General features: G+C 36.0%; 1 protein-coding gene and 1 long non-coding RNA gene across 2 annotated transcripts; both read right to left on the bottom strand.

Moving 5' to 3' along the window:
• Positions 1-6,402: 6,402 nt before the first annotated feature.
• LOC147475935 (uncharacterized) lies at positions 6,403-8,559 on the bottom strand. The gene is made up of 6 exons (XR_015208638.1): positions 8,410-8,559; positions 7,886-8,332; positions 7,699-7,806; positions 7,372-7,427; positions 7,157-7,231; positions 6,403-6,824 (listed from the first exon to the last, which is right to left on the bottom strand). It is a non-coding gene; the product is annotated as an uncharacterized LOC147475935 (long non-coding RNA).
• A 3,150-nt stretch (positions 8,560-11,709) lies between these two features.
• Positions 11,710-12,795, bottom strand: LOC147475934 (uncharacterized). Its single transcript, XM_086584506.1, has 4 exons — positions 12,671-12,795; positions 12,271-12,579; positions 12,083-12,184; positions 11,710-12,009 (listed from the first exon to the last, which is right to left on the bottom strand). Exons 2-4 carry the CDS (start codon positions 12,328-12,330, stop codon positions 11,812-11,814), a joined length of 360 nt encoding a protein of 119 aa, XP_086440632.1. The 5' UTR covers positions 12,331-12,579; positions 12,671-12,795; the 3' UTR covers positions 11,710-11,811.
• Positions 12,796-16,231: the final 3,436 nt, after the last annotated feature.

The raw sequence follows: 16,231 nt of genomic DNA, 5'->3' as shown, positions 1-16,231 counted from the left end.
AGACTATTTATTATGCTCGGACATAGTTCTTGTTGATATAATTCTTTATCAAGGCACCACCATAATACTTGGTCAATTTTGTGTACTTTTGCTAGAAGAGAGATTTAAACCCCTAGTAAACTGGAAGTAGAATTTTTTGACTTAGCCCGTGAGACTTGAGCTTTATACCCATTCTTTGGAGAGTTCTTACGAAAAATCCGAGTCTTAGTGACTCAACATCTTTCAGTTCTTTATGTCGTTGTAATATAGTCTCATTATTTGTTGATTTGGTTAATCATGAAGTGACATAAACTGGGGAGATAGCCTATTTTCACATAACCCATACCAATTATCAAATAACACAACCATGTAAAACGGTTCATCCAAAAATAGAAAAAGAAACATCAAAATATCAAAACTGGTATACCATTAACCGCATATATATTGTGAGAAAAAAGTTATTTATTGGAAATAATTTATTTATACTTTCGGCCCTTACCTAAAGAAGCTGTACCAAATGCCCAATACTTGGATTCTTTGTTGAACAACCTTTCCACTTAACTAAAATATTTACACATTTTCACAGAAAAAACATTGAATCACCACTTACACACAAAAAGAAAAATAAAACAAAATAAGATTGAAGAGAGAGAGCGGGAGAAAAAGAGAGTAAGAAACCTCTAACCAGATCCTTGGCTTTTAAGGTTTGTACTTGCTATCAATCGACAACCTCCTGTATCAAGTGAGATTGCACGCTAAACACAATAGTACTAATGTAATGAAATCTCAAAGAGTAAAGCAGTTTAATGAGCAGTTCCATAGCAAGTTAATTCACATGAAAGTTAGAAAATAAATTATGGTAGCAGACAATGCTCACCATAAGATTCGGAAGCGAGCAAAGGTTCTAATTTCTTCCATCCTAAATGTTGTTGGCATGTGATACTGGAGAATACTGGGTGCAAACTTGTGGCAGGTGCAGGTGTATGTTTCCCATCAATCTAAGTTGGGCCCAGCCAAGGTATAAGAGCGACTTCAGCCCATCGAAATTGAATATGGGGTCTTGATAGCCAGAAGCAGGGATGCCTCCATACTACAAACCACTTTGAGTTTGGGTGGCTTGGTTTCGACAACATTAACCCATTATTGTTTCCACTGGCACTTCCCCTTGACAAAGATGGCTTATCAGCTATGATAAAATAACTCGCTTTGAATAGCTAGGAGGGGTTGGTGATGGGTAATAAGGATACCCATAACTCAAACCAGGCTCAAACCATCCCTTCTCATTTGAATATTCAATATCGTCGAAAATATGTAAGCACTCTGGCATATCATTGGAAGTGCTCTGCAACTGTAGGGTGCACATGCCATTCACATGGGTATGGTCCACCTTACTTAATACCTTATGCAATTTTGTTCTTGATTAAGTAAATATTGAGGAGACGGAGAACATTCCTTCTAGAGCACAATATGACCTGCAAAGAAAATTTCACCGGTTAACTTAAAATTCAAAGTTGATATATATATATATATATGACAAAATAAACACCTAGAATATTGTGTATTATACATCATATACATTTTGAAATGTTATGTCTGTTAGATCAAGTTTGAACATATGAAGTAAGAGTCAAAATCTGATGTTACTCAAATCAAGTTGCAAATGACGAATATCTGACACTTAAACTACTTGAGTTTCAAACGCTACTCAAGACCATTTGCACGCAGCTTTGAATGTCCTACATTTTATAGCCACCAAGTTCCATTATTTCCTTTGTTTGATGAGCAATGATCTAAGGCAGCAAGAGGAAGACCTAATTGATTAATTGCATATTAATAAATAACCATAAATGACTGAATTTTAGAAACCCAAATCTTCCAACTTTATTCTTCTTTTAACTCTTCAAAACACAATACTTTTCATATTCAACATAGGTAAGGGGAGTCATCAAAGATGACAAATTATTGTGAAGGTAGAATTTGAGTCGGAGGTAGGGCTTTAAAAAAATTTAGCCTGCAATGACTTAAACATGGCCCAAAAGAGCTTAGAACATGATGTACCTAAACGATTGGCTTGATGGGAGCTGTGATAAAAGTGGCAAACAAAGAGATTGGCAGGGCGGGGAGAATTTGCTGGCTAACTCCTAATCAAAAGCAACCTGCAAATAAAGGCAGAAGTTAGTACATAGAATCCATTTCAATAAGCACCTACTATTGAATTAAGAAGATCAAATATAATTTAACAAAAAAACCCACTAAATTTAATACAAAGACTTCATTCCCAAGTGAAAACAATTTCTTATAGAAGGCAATTAACAAATAAATCATTCATTGATACATAAAGTCAATTTCTAGAAAAAGCAGCTAATGGTTTGAAGTCGATAGAAAATTTATCATAATTTAAATAAAATACACATAAACAACTATACATAAATTCAATATATGTGCTGGAAGAAAAAGTCGAAACTAATAGCTACTTTTACAACAATCCGGATTATCAAACATCTCCAGGAACTTGGAAAAAGAAACTGTTGAAACATCAACTTCTCCATAAAATTCCGACATTCTATTGGTCGACTGAGAAGGAAGGTAAACCGCTCTAAGCAATTTGATATATCTCATGGCATCTACTTTCTTAACCACTAAACTACCTTCACCAACATATCGCCACCGGAGAGCATCAAAAACTGTCTGCTTGCATTGCTCTGGGGGACCACTTCGAATGGGAGTAAGAAAAGCACATAACATGCCCAAGTCCACCGCTTTGTGCCTCTTCTAAAGCCAACAAAAATTCCTCCTTTCCTTCTCCACACTTCCCAAGAATATACAAACAATTCCCAGCACGAAAATGCGGTCTAAAGTTCTCCAGTTGAAGCTTGCAAGACCTCTTGAAACTCACTAAAGCATCTTTAAAGAAATGGAGATCATACAAAACCATGTCAATTGCCATATGCCCATCAAACATCTCATCTTCCAACTTTGCGTCTTCTGCTCTCCCTCTCAAAACCACCAACTTCTTCACAAAACCACTATAATCCTTCCCAGATTCATCCCAAACAACCCCTATATCTGAAAATTCAGTAGATGGTCTAAATTCAGAAGACCAACCTAGTTCAAAAAATATATCAAAATCATCCCCATTCACTTTCAACCTCTTTAATGTAAAATGATTGGAGCAAGAAGTCTAAAAGGAGTTTTGTAACCATGCATCATTGGAGGAAGCAAGTCAGCATCTATTGGTAACCAGGTTTTGCGAAACAACACACATTGTCGATATGGCCATTGATATCATCAACCTCAAATGTGTGAGCCAAAATCAATTAGGAATTCTTTCTTCAATTTATTAATCCACTTTATAATTAAAACTAAATATGAATTGGAAAATAAAGTGGAAATTAAATCCAAATAACTAATCTATATCAAACCACAAACCCAAAACTCAATCAGAACAAACCTTTCGAAAGACCATAACCATTAAAGTACCCAATCAGAAATTAACCAATCTGGAAATTAAGAGAATTCATGCATTAAAGCAAATTGACTAATTTTGAGAAGTGAAGAAAACAATCATACCTGATTGGAGGTTCATAAGCAATAGAGAGATAACGGCAGAGATTCGTTCGCCATTCGCCTATTTAGTTCTAGATTAGAGTACTCACTATTTCAACTATTTAGATTTTTTACCTCGATTGAAATGAATGGTTGTAATTTGTTGCAATGAGAGAACTCAATTTGAAGAGAAGGGGAGAGAGAATGATGGCTTTGTTTAATTTTTGTTGCAAAACTTATTTTTCTGTACTATTTGCAAAAGAAGGGAAACGTAGGGGTGGAGATTGGGAGGGGAGACGTAGAGGTGTATTTATTGCTAATTATTACTAATTAAATGTTATTTATTATAAATTTATGGTAAACATACAATTCAAAATGGGTGTGGAATTGGTTTTTTAATATACCACCACATGAAAAGACTGATTGCTCCTATTCAAAGGTGTTAAACAACATTTTAATTTAAGGACAATATCAGTACTGAGAATTTATAAAGACATAAAAAGACCAAGTAGTCCTCATTAATAAATATCTAGGCATCTGATTTTATTATTCATCAAGGGTATTATGCGTCAGAAAAAAGACCCGGATAAATTTAAGAGGCCACAATCATTAAAGGCTATACTACTAGTAAAGATTAATAATAATGTCAATGACTACATGTATGTATACTATGAATTAATTACATGTATACTATGAATTAATTAATACACTATATATATTAACTAATAAATGTGTACATGATAATATTTATATAAGTACATACACGTGTTTGATATAATATATATGATAATGAATGCATGCAATACTAACAATTGTAGTACATATACTTATTATAAATGTTAAAATTTAATGTGTGATATATATTTATATATGACGTATGTATGTACGTATAATATAATATACACGTATTCAATTTGAAATTCAAATTAATACATACATACGTACACCAATTCTAAGATTATTTGCCCTTTGTTACAGCCTCATTTTGTGGATTGCGCGCAAATTTGCTGTTGATTAAGTCACCTCACCAATTCTAATGAATTAATTTCAAATCAAATTGAAGTAAATTAATTATTGAAAGATTTAATTAATTATAGAGTGTGGAAATGCTTTCTTTTCTTTGCAAATTACATTGTTACAATTTGTCTCTTTCATTTTCTTGGATGTTTGATGAGATATGTATATTGTGATGGTTAATTGTTCATAAACATTGCCCAGTTCTAAGCTATCATTTCACCTACATATTACTATACGAAATATAAACATTGCATTTGATATTTTGTTTCAATTTCAAAAGATATCAAATCTAAAAAGTAGCTACTTAAGTTAACTTAAAATAAGTATGCAAGTAAAACTTCACCTAGAAAATGAATTCAACCTCAATGTTTTGTGGATATGATATACCCACTATAAAGATCATCTCTATAAATTTCAGCTCATTTGGAAACCTCCAACATTGGCAAAACATTATTGCAAAAACTCGACATTTCTAAACCGTTATATTTATTTTTAAAGATGACAACAATTTTTATCTATGTTAGAGGTTTCCAAATAAGCTAAAATTTTGTGGAGATGATCTTTATGGTAAGTGTTTCATAACTACAAAAAAAATTAGGTTTGGATTCATTTTATAGGTAAAGTTTTACTTACGTACACTCCAACAGAACAACACTTTTGTGACGGCTGGGAGGCGGCAGAATTAATTTTTGTGACGCCTGCAAGGCGTTGGAATTTAGGCGTCTGTGTTGGTGTCAGAATTATTTGTGACGCCAAGGTGCGTCACAATTGCTAATTTACTGACGCCTGTACGCCGTCACTAAATATGCATTACTAACGCCTGTACGTCATCACTAAACGTGCATTACTAACGCCTCTACGCTGTCACTATTGAAATTTCAAATCTCCCCAAAAACTGGTGCTATAACTTGGCGCCAAAACAAATTAACGCCTCAGTACCGTCAGTAATTATAAATTTGCCTTTTTTTTAAAATGCTTACTGACGCCTGTCAGGCATCACAAATTATTATATATTTGAAAAAAAATAATATTTGTTTTTGGTTTCCATTCTAATATTTACCTTATCCCACGTTCCCCTCCAATTTAACTGTACAAGAGAGGAATCTCATCATCTAAAACACAGACCAATATTGCTAACCACAATTAAGCCACAATTGTGCCACAATTAGCTGGAGCGACCACTACAAATTTCCCACAACAGCTTTACTTAATTGGTGGTCATCTACCCTCTGGGCCACCAAAGAGTCCATAGCTTAATCAGCCTTCCATATCACAATGCAGCTTGGTAACCCCAAACAACCCTTCTCTTAAAAGCTCCACTTGATGCAAATTGTTAACCAGAATAGCAATGCTTGAGCTTTTATTGTTGCAGGACTGATGAAAAGTCAAACCACAGCAAGCTTAATCACTCTCCATCCCCTTTTTGTTCCATGAAGATCCATACGCACTCGGCCCTCTCGGAGGATCAATGGGAAAGCCAGATCCAGCATCCTCTTGTAGATTGTATTTCTCCTTTGTTGCTTTTTGGGTTTGACGTGGCTGTGATCTGAAAATGCCATAGAAGTCAAGAGAGAGGTAAAGGAAAGGTAAAATAAAGGCTAAGACTTCAATCAAATTGATAAACAAATATAAAAAAGGGCCAACTCTAATAACAAGATGAAGACATGGACATACTTGTAATAAGATTTGTGACTCAGCATTCACATTTGGATTTGCTGCAGCGTTGGAGTTTCTCGAATCCCTCCTCTCATATTCGGATTCACGGCCTTTAACAGAAGCTTCTCTTTGCCTGCATAAATATCGTTAGTTCAGTACGCTGGTAGAGAAAATAATTGCATGATAGAAAGAAAATAGTAACACTTTGTGCCTTTTGTGGAAGAGGTTGCAGTCCTCAGATTAGTGTTCTAGATCTTCCGTTTCAATTTCATATTCAAAATAGGGCAGAAGAGCTTCCAGCTACCATCTAAAACCATCTATAGAGGACTCTAGGAGATGCTACAAAAGCCTCACAGTTTACATAAATGGCCTCAAATACAAGAAAAAACATTTTGAAAAATGGTTTGCCACCTAAAAACAAAGAGCATGAGGGAGTCTCACTCGACACATTAAACTGATAGGGCTAAATAGCATTTTCCAGAACAAAAGAATGACATAAGCTGAAATAAATTAATTATTACATACCTTCTAGCTTCCTCATCCCGGAGTTTAGTATCAAACTCCTTGCTCGGTGGATACTTAGGCAAAGTTGATGGATCACAGGGGTATGGCTTTGTTGTAAAGAACTGACCAAACAAATGATCTTGAAGTTAGGAAAAGGAAATAGCAGGAAGTATATATATTAAAACATTACTTCTCAAACCAGATGCTCCACATAGGACATAACTAAGAAGTGAAATTTATTGACCAAGCCTTCGCAAAAATCAATTTCTTTGGTTTCTGTTAGAACTAGGTGGATTTTATATTAAAAAAATTACAGGTAAACATGTAAAGCTGAAACAGTTGGGAGGGAACTAGTTCATTTCTTACGAGAAGCACAAATACACAAAGGACTCGAATATATTTGTCTGAACGAATTTGATTATATACAGAGCAGGGTACATATCACATGACTGACCTTGAGAACTTCAGGCAAAAGAAGCGGACATTCTTTCAGACACTTTTCAAGGAAGAAATCATGGCATCGGATAACCTGCCACAAAAAATATCATTACTAGATGACAGACATTGGTTTGGAACAACAAGTATACAATCCTAAGCTATTAGCTGACACAAGTTTTGCAAGGTAACGAGGGGAGTTATGACCGGCATTTGATAGGAACAAAATCAAACCTCATCTATGCTCTTTGCAGTTTACAATGCATCACATGCCAATTCGGTTCAAGAACCTGAAAACAAGAGAAAGTTAAAGTAAATGCGCAAAAACATTGAAAACTCACTTTGATCACCCAATTTCTCTATATAAAAACAGACACTTTTTTCAGGACCAGAGCCATAAAGTATGGCTTCACCATAATAGGAAAAAAACGGCGGATAAAAACCAATTGTCATCGCTTTACCAAATCCAATGAACAACGTGACAATACTTTTTGACCAACTATAGGTTCTCCTGGTGTAATCACTCAAAAACAGCATACGAAAGAGAGAAATAAATCTCACCTCAAAGGTCAAATAGTGGAGAAGACTATTAATAAATTTAAGTATGCTGCAACAAAGCAGTGATGACCGGGTAATACCAATTCCCCGTGTTTTAAGGGCACGAACTCCCTGCAAAATTATAACTATATTAAATACAAACAGATATTAGATCTTCTGACCGAGCTGAATGATTATGCCAGAGCCATACCTGATGATTTTGCCATGCCCCACATAGTTGGCGGTTCACATGTTCACAATGGAACAAGAAGTGAAAAATCAACTGATATTTTGTGAGGGCCTTTCTTGAGATAGTGAGGGACGGGGAGCCATTGAACCTGCATCACCATCCAAGAACCATATACACAAAGAAAAAAAAAAGTTAAAATTAAGATCATAAAAACCGGAAATTCCAAGTATCTGTCACAGACTTTAAGAAAGGGTTATGAGACACTATGGTTTACCAAAGGGATAACAGGTTTCATGATGAAAAAAGACAAGAGAGACTGAAAGATTAATTAAAAACCCTGTAAATCAAAGAAAACGTTTCCAGGCCAATAACGCTTATTGGCTCTTCTAAACCATTACTATCCAAAACAGGTCTATTGACATCAAGATCTTTGAGGGTGCTCAACCTTTTAAGCAGTGAGGATATTTCCTGCAAAATTAGACGGAAATCAATGAAACTAGATGCCATACCAAACATGCAAAAAATGTTATAGGGTAGTCTTTTACCACACAACACGTGAGGTCCTTGTGACAAGGATCTGCTGCAGCAGCTGTGGTCCGCAAAGCAAGTTCCAGGAGAGACTAATTTACCATTTAAAAGAAAAATTAGAACCAAGTTGTCCATTCGATATACAACTGTATTAACAAGAATTGCCTATGAAAACATAATTAACAAAAACGAAGTAAGCCCGAACTCAGTAACTTCTCGTTTAAATCTCATCAAGCCTTTTAACAAGCTCTTCTCGAGCTATATCCATAAAATGAACCAGAAAATCACCCTGTGAAATAGATGAAAATAACAGTCAAAGGTAGGGAATGGAAATAATAACAACTGAAAAGATATGATAACATACTAAGCTTCCTCATCCCGGAGTTTAGTATCAAACTCCTTGCTCAGTGGATACTTGGGCAAAGTTGATGGATCGCAGGGGTATGGCTTTGTTGTAAAGAACTGACCAAACAAGAGGATCTTGAAGTTAGGACCAAACAAGAGGATTTTAAATATCGTCAGTTCAGTACGCTAACATCTGTAAATGCATCATCTCTGCATAAACTTAGCCGTTCACACCTTTTCTTCAATGTAAATTTGTAATGTGTGTCGAATGATTGAGCATACCTTTGGAACATAAATACATAATAATAATAATAACAAAAAGTCGACCATAGACAAACCAAGTGAACAAGAAGATTTGTCGAAGACACCGCTTTAGCTCATTCATAGTCGTGACCTCAGGATGCGCACTTGAGCATTTGTAGAGCCTGCTGCTTAGAAAATTCAAATGCAAAATAGCATAAAGTAAATGTAAAAAACAGTTGTAGTGCGAGTAACTTTCTAGTATAGATAAACGAGAGATTCTGTTCAAAAGTAAATTGGTAAAATATAATGGAGTGAATATAATCAGCACAAAAGCAAATAGGTTCCCTGCAATCAACGAAACTTGTATCAAACATCTCCTTCTCTAGCTTAATTAATCTAGTCCAACGAAACTGAGCAAAATTCCTATACATTCTTCCAACAATGCCATTAATCAGTATAGTCATATAAACAGTTCTACATCTCCATAAAAGTGTAATGCCTCATGTTCTTCTTTTCTAACTAACCACAAAAGTCCAAATAAAATCACACATAATTCAAGTTCAAGTCTATAAATTCTCTTCATTTAAAGCCAACTCAACTAACCTTAACCTTCCACTTCTCATTTAGCAAATTCAAAATGTACCCTCTTCTCCATCAACAATACTAACACTCATAATGCTAAAATCAACTCTTAAAAACATGATACTCACTCAAAATTCTTCATTGTTATTCCAAAAACAGCCAAAAAAAAAAACTAAAAACCAATATAGAATGCTAGTCCAAAACAAAACATGGGCACTCTTATTTCAACTCCAGAGAACAAAAAACAACCCAAAATGAAATAAACCATAATAACTTTGCAAGAAAAAAAAATGAGAGAAATAGAAGTTACCGGCGATTCCAGCTACATCACTGTAAAATGAGTATGTGGAAAGAAACACAGAAGAAGAAAACATCAAAAGATTTGATTGTATAGATGAAAACAAAAGTTGCTGGAAAGGTCTCTCCTTAACTTGCACTTCCGCTTAAAAAATTACAAACGTTTTTTTTCTTATTTTTAATGTTTCTGTCTCTCATAAAGCTACTCTCATAAACCATATAGAATATTTACTATTGATTTTCATCCATGTACAACACCAATTAGATCTACTCTCATAAAGCTACTCTCATAAAGATAACGGACATATATACTCGAGATCAAAAGCTAGTTCTTGAAATAATACAACGGAAAATATTTCCTTCACCAGAGACGGACTCTAGGAAAGCATCAATGAGATTTGAGTTTCTTCAACAGGCATGTTAAAACTGTCATCGGTAACTTTGTAGTGTCCTTATTGTGTTCTATAGAAACAAACTTTTAATATCCTGCTGTCTACCTTGGCAACAAACAAATAAAAAATCTCTTAATCCTTTTAGGTTGAAATAAATAAATAATGGAATCATCTGCTTAGATTTCTCACCTAAAAGCCGAGCAGCTAGTGGTACTTCAACCTCTGGCGCTAGGCGATTCCGACCACGCCTAACTTTCCTGTCTAAGTCCATCCCGCAAAGGAGTAATAAGCATTAATAACCCAAATAACAATGAGAAGTGTTTAACAAGATGGAATGAAACCCACCAATCTCTCGAAAACCGGTGCGAGCTCAAACTTCGAACTTGGGGCACATCGATCGTGTCTAGGGGACTTCTCGAAACTAAGAAGAAAACCAAAATGATTCAATCCATAAAACCCATTTCGAATAAGAAGGAATATTGTGAATTTTACCTCTCTTTGAGCATGGGATCATGAATTTTAGGGCAAGGTCCCGACACACCAGATGAAATTAATTAAACACAATTATAATTCAAGAAAAAGTAATAAAATGAGTGTAACTGACCTAGATCAGTTCTGGTGTTGAAGAACAATCAATCAATCCATGGTAGTAATACACAGTAGTCACCTTTCTCTCTCCTCCTTTATCCGGGCTTGAGACCGGCAATGCAAATTTTTTATGAGTTCCATTGGAGGAGTTAAAAAAGGGTTAGTAAACTTCTCTAAACCTGCAAAAGTAACCACAATACATATGAACAATCAATGGTAAAGAGCATACACACATATATAAACAAAAAGAGTATATTCACTACTAAACATATCCATGAACAAAAGGTCCATACAAGACGCAAACTAACAATAGATAAAATGTCTGTCCCTCGTACTTGAGTTCCAAATTAAAACAGAACAAAAACAAACGAAATTAATCTTCATATTGTAGCGGCTGCCTCCGCCCAAATCAAGAAGCCTCCAGCAGCTATATCTCGTAGATACAAAATATCATCCTAGGGACCATCATACACAGGAGCATCACCAACCAAGACATTGGTAATATAGACAACCTTTTCATCTCCCATAATATCTCTAAAATGACATTTTTGGCCGTCAGTCTTAACATACCCATTAGCCACGTGTTCACCTTTCCTCCCCAATATCTTCACATTCGGGTAAGAAGTCCTAGAAGGAGGGTTCAAAGATCCATTTCGATTAATCAAATTTGGAACTTGCTGAGTACGAGGGATAGGGACAGAAGTAGAATCAACTTCAGTTGTAGGTGTAGATGGTTGAACATTTGCTGATCCATTAAGTTTCACATGTTCAAGAATACCCTATACACAGTGAACAACAACAATTACATAAATAAAAAGAAGTTACAATTATGGGAAAACAAGAAATAGCACACGACACGTCATAACTTACCGCCATCATAGTCTCCATTCTCATTTGGCTAGCCAAGAGGTTTCCCACTGTAGACTTCATCTCAGCTAATTCATCCTCGAGCTTCGATTTACTTGAGCTCTCCTATTCAACTAGCTCCTCTGCGATAGCAAACGTTTGCAATTGTTTGTTGGACATGCAAGAGCTCAATCCACGAGTACGACTCCCTTTATCCTTCCCAAAAACTTGAGCCAATGGATCACATGTGATGTCGTAAACCGCTTCACCCCCATGTTCACTTGCTTCTTCAGCCATCTGTTCTTCAACACTTGTAACTCGATCCTGAAATTTTTGGGGCATATACTTGAGTATGGACTGCAAGACTTAATTAAGATAAATTTTTTTACAAACTCACATAGTATTCTTGGGCACGCTCCAAAACAGTCCCATCTCGATGTTTATGACCATATTTCCAACTATCCGTACGTCTATGCTTCTTCTCTGGATTCGCTTCATCCTACACAAACAAGTATACATAGAAAGTTATTAAATAGTAACATAGCAAATGAAAGGAAGATATACAGTAGTGATAATGATACATACAAGTTCCTCCAATATTCTTCCATAAGGTTTCCTGCCACAAGTATGGCAAATTAAGTTCATACTTCTATTCTCAAAGATTCTTAGCTACATATCCTTTACTTCTTGTCCGTTCTCATGGATTGCAAATGCTTCCCAATGAATTGGATCAAACCCCGTTGGACATGATGAAATAGCTTCTTGCTCAGATTCACAATTCTTCAATATTTTACCTCGCAAAGCATATTTCCAATATCGAAACTTAGGAGTGAACCATTTCTCTATATTTTTCTGAGCCCCCATTGTTGGGTTCACATTGAGTTGGAACTCCTCCTACAAATCACATATATACATTTATATATATATGCTATGACTAGTATGGTTATGGAAACAAAAATAATAATAAAACAAAATAAATAGTTACCATTAACTTTAACCAAACTTCATCTTTGAAAGAACCATCTACTTTATCCCAACTTGCATAAGAAATTGGGACAATAGCTCGTATCCAATAGCCGATTCTACTGCTTCACTTGGCACTATAAACTCATGTGACCCTACCGTCGGGGTGCGCTATGATTGGCAGCTTACAATTACTAGATTGCAAAGTATTGTCTCCCGCTGATTTAGATGGTTGGGACACATTAGGTTGATGAGAACCTGAAGGAGACGACTGGGGCATTGTACGGTGTTGTGAACCTGAAGGAGACGACTGGGGCATTGTACAGTGTTGTGAACTTGAAGGAGACAACTGGGACGCGCCACGACGTTGTGAACTTGAAGCCATTATATTAAAAACAACCTAATAATTGAAGAAAATAAAGTAAGTTCATCAAAAACTAATATAGCACAAACTTGTTACATGATAAGAGATATTGGCACAACATATAATTAATCAACCAAAACGAAAAAAATAATAATAGAAAAATAGAGGTCGTGAAGTGTACATTACCAACAACAAAAAATAAAGTGCATATTACAACTACTATCATTTTTGAACTTTTGCATCGGGGTAGCAAATTAGGTCGGTCATCAAAAATATTTGGACTTAGGTTGGCTTCTAGATCATCTACGTTACTACTCAATCGAGGAGGAGGATGTATGACCACCTACCAATCAAGATTTTTCAAATCATTTGAATAGAACACTTGACTAGCCTCGGAAGCAAGAATGACTAGCTCATCAAGTTGATGATGGACACTCTTGAGCCTATTAAAGTTGACCATCACCAAATTAGAATGGGGACAAAGTTTACAACCATTAGTTTTGTCCTCAACTGTAACGCCCGTATTTTTTAATACGTATTTTTATAATTATTAATTAATTAAATTATTTATTTTCAAAATTCGTCGGACTGGACTCGGGATACGTGGGCCTGGTTTTTGGGCCCGAGTCGGTGTTGGGCTTGGGTTTCGGACCCAAGTATATAAACACTTTTTCTAGAAAATAGGGTTCCTGGAGAATAGAATATATTAAAAATGGAGGTGAGCTTAAAATTTTGGATTTTACGAAGGGTGGAGTAGCGACGGCTCGGACTCGGAGAAATTTGTAGGAACTGTTCATACAGGTGAGTAGCTATTTTGCTATTTCACCGGATTTTTGTTTACGATATATATCGGAATTATCTTGCCTAAGATTTCTGCTGATTGATACTGTTCATTTTCCTGTTTTATTCGACGTTGTGCGTGTTGTATTTATTAAACTCTGTTCAATATCGGTTTTTATCAAACTGTTGAAGCTCTGGAAGTTTGAAGCTCGACAGAGCGTTAATGGCGACGTGGGCTTTGAACTTAAATACTGTTGTAGTGTTGCTGTCGAACTTTGGACCTGTGCCTTAAAAACTGTCGAAGCTCTGTAAAGCTTGCACGGTTCGTTAATGGCAAAAGACCCCGAGGATCGTTTTTGTATACATTGATATGGTAAAACTTGTTGGGGTCGTGGGTTGATATCGGGCTGTCGAAGCTCCGTCTTCGAAATGCGTTCATGGTTACCGATTGGAACGTGTTTTGGTTTAATTGGGTGTTGGTGTATTGGTTGAGTGATGTCGGGGTTTGGGCGGGAGTCTTTGTTGGAGCTTGGAGAAAGCTCGAACCCGCATCAATAATCGCTTGCCATTCGCGGGTGGTGGTGTTGGGTTTTATGCGTTTTGTCTTATTTTGGTATTGTTGGTTGGGATTGATGATGGATTGAAGTGGGGGTAGTGTAGGGGGGGTGTGGTTGCCGATTAGAGCTTGGTGGAAGCTCACGTTAATGGCGGTCGAATTTCTAGATCTAGTTTGAGGAAGAAGATGGGGGATCTAATTATTTGGGGATTTTGTTTTAGTAAAGTTGTAAGATTTTCGATTTGGATTAAAACCGATTGGTCAAAATGGGTGGTCGATTGGAATAGTGGTGGTCGAATTTGGTGGTGGTGGGAATTTCTTTGGAGGAAGGAGATGACCGGGTGGGCTTGGGCTGGGTCGGTCTCTCTTGGCTTTGCCTTTTGGGCCTTGGGCCAAAACCTTAAGTTTTTTTTGGGCGGTTTAGTTTTGGTTGGGCCGACCTTTGTTTTGTTTTAGATTGTTGGGCGAAATTTCAAAGGTTTGGTTTGGGCCAAATTCTATTAGTGGCTTGGCGAAATTTCGATGGTGGTTGGCGAAATTTCAGTTTAGTTTTGTGGGCTGAAATCTAATTTAAGTGGTTGGGCCCTTTTTCTATTTGTTTTGAAATCTTTGGACCCGGTTTAATTAAGTCTAGTTTGGGCCCAGTTTAATTTAAGTTTTGGGACCCAGTTCTAATATTAGTCTATGGCCCATTTCATTTGTATTTTTGGACCGAACCACTTAACTGTTTTTGAGCCCGTATCTAATATTGCTTGGGACGATCCATTGGACTTAAAATAGATTTATTTTGGTCTTTCTTTGTTTTAGACTTTTCGGGTTTTAAGGTTTGGGCTTGCGAGTTGGGTCCGAACTATGACCTTGGTTATGAGCTGATGAGCCATGCACCTTTGCCTTTAGCTATGAACCATGGCTATGACCCTGAACCTGTCGAACACAGAAACGACAGTTTGACTTTGACCATGATATGTTGAGTTTGACTTTGACCTTTGACCTTTGACCATGACATGTTGACTTTGACTAGGACAGTTTGACTTTGACTGTTGACCGTTGACTTTGACCATGACATGTTGACTTTGACCTTTGACCATGGCATGTTGACTTTGACTTTGACCATGACATGTTGAGTTTTACGTTTGACCGTTGACTTTAACCATGACATGTTGACTTTGACCTTTGACCGTTGACCGTTGACTTTGACTGTTGACCGTTGACTGTGAATGTTGACTTTTCCAGTTTTTCATATGTTTGTTTATATGGACAAATATAGTAATAAAATATTGTCGATATTATATAACTTGGATGGTCATTATCTAATTTAGATTTGACGTGAGTAGTGTGTAAAGCATATATATATATTGGGCTTTGATTGTGGACTGTGGACTATTTATTTGTGTTACGTTTTCACATATAGTAATAAAATGCTGTGGAAGCTTGTATAATTTGGTGGTCATTATCTAAGAAAGATTTGACCTTGATGTTGTGTATTTTTGACACGCGTGGCGATATTGAGATATTATGAGATATTATATTCCTAATCGTTATAATAAAAATGTATGTGATACGTTGAAACATTGTGACATGAGATAATATGCTGGGATATTTATATTAATGCAATATCTTGGAGAAATGTATATACACTCCATTATTATATATGTGAGATGCTACTATGAGGTAGCATAGTATTGGTGAATATTTGCCGCGGGGAGTGTGGTGTAGTGCAATAATATATTGTACGCGAAAGAACGAAAGTGACTATGAGATATAATTGAGATGTTTCTAGATATTATGGCTTAGTGCAATAAGGTAATTGACCTGCCGCGTGATATAGTAGAAATGTTTATGAGTCATTAATGTATGACACCTGAATAAATTACATAACGAAA

Source organism: Coptis chinensis, chromosome 9, assembly GCF_015680905.1.
Source record: "Coptis chinensis isolate HL-2020 chromosome 9, ASM1568090v1, whole genome shotgun sequence".
NCBI classification, from domain to species: Eukaryota; Viridiplantae; Streptophyta; class Magnoliopsida; order Ranunculales; family Ranunculaceae; genus Coptis; species Coptis chinensis.
The sequence above is the reverse complement of the archived record's forward strand: the minus strand, read 5'-3'. Positions and strand labels throughout refer to the sequence as shown.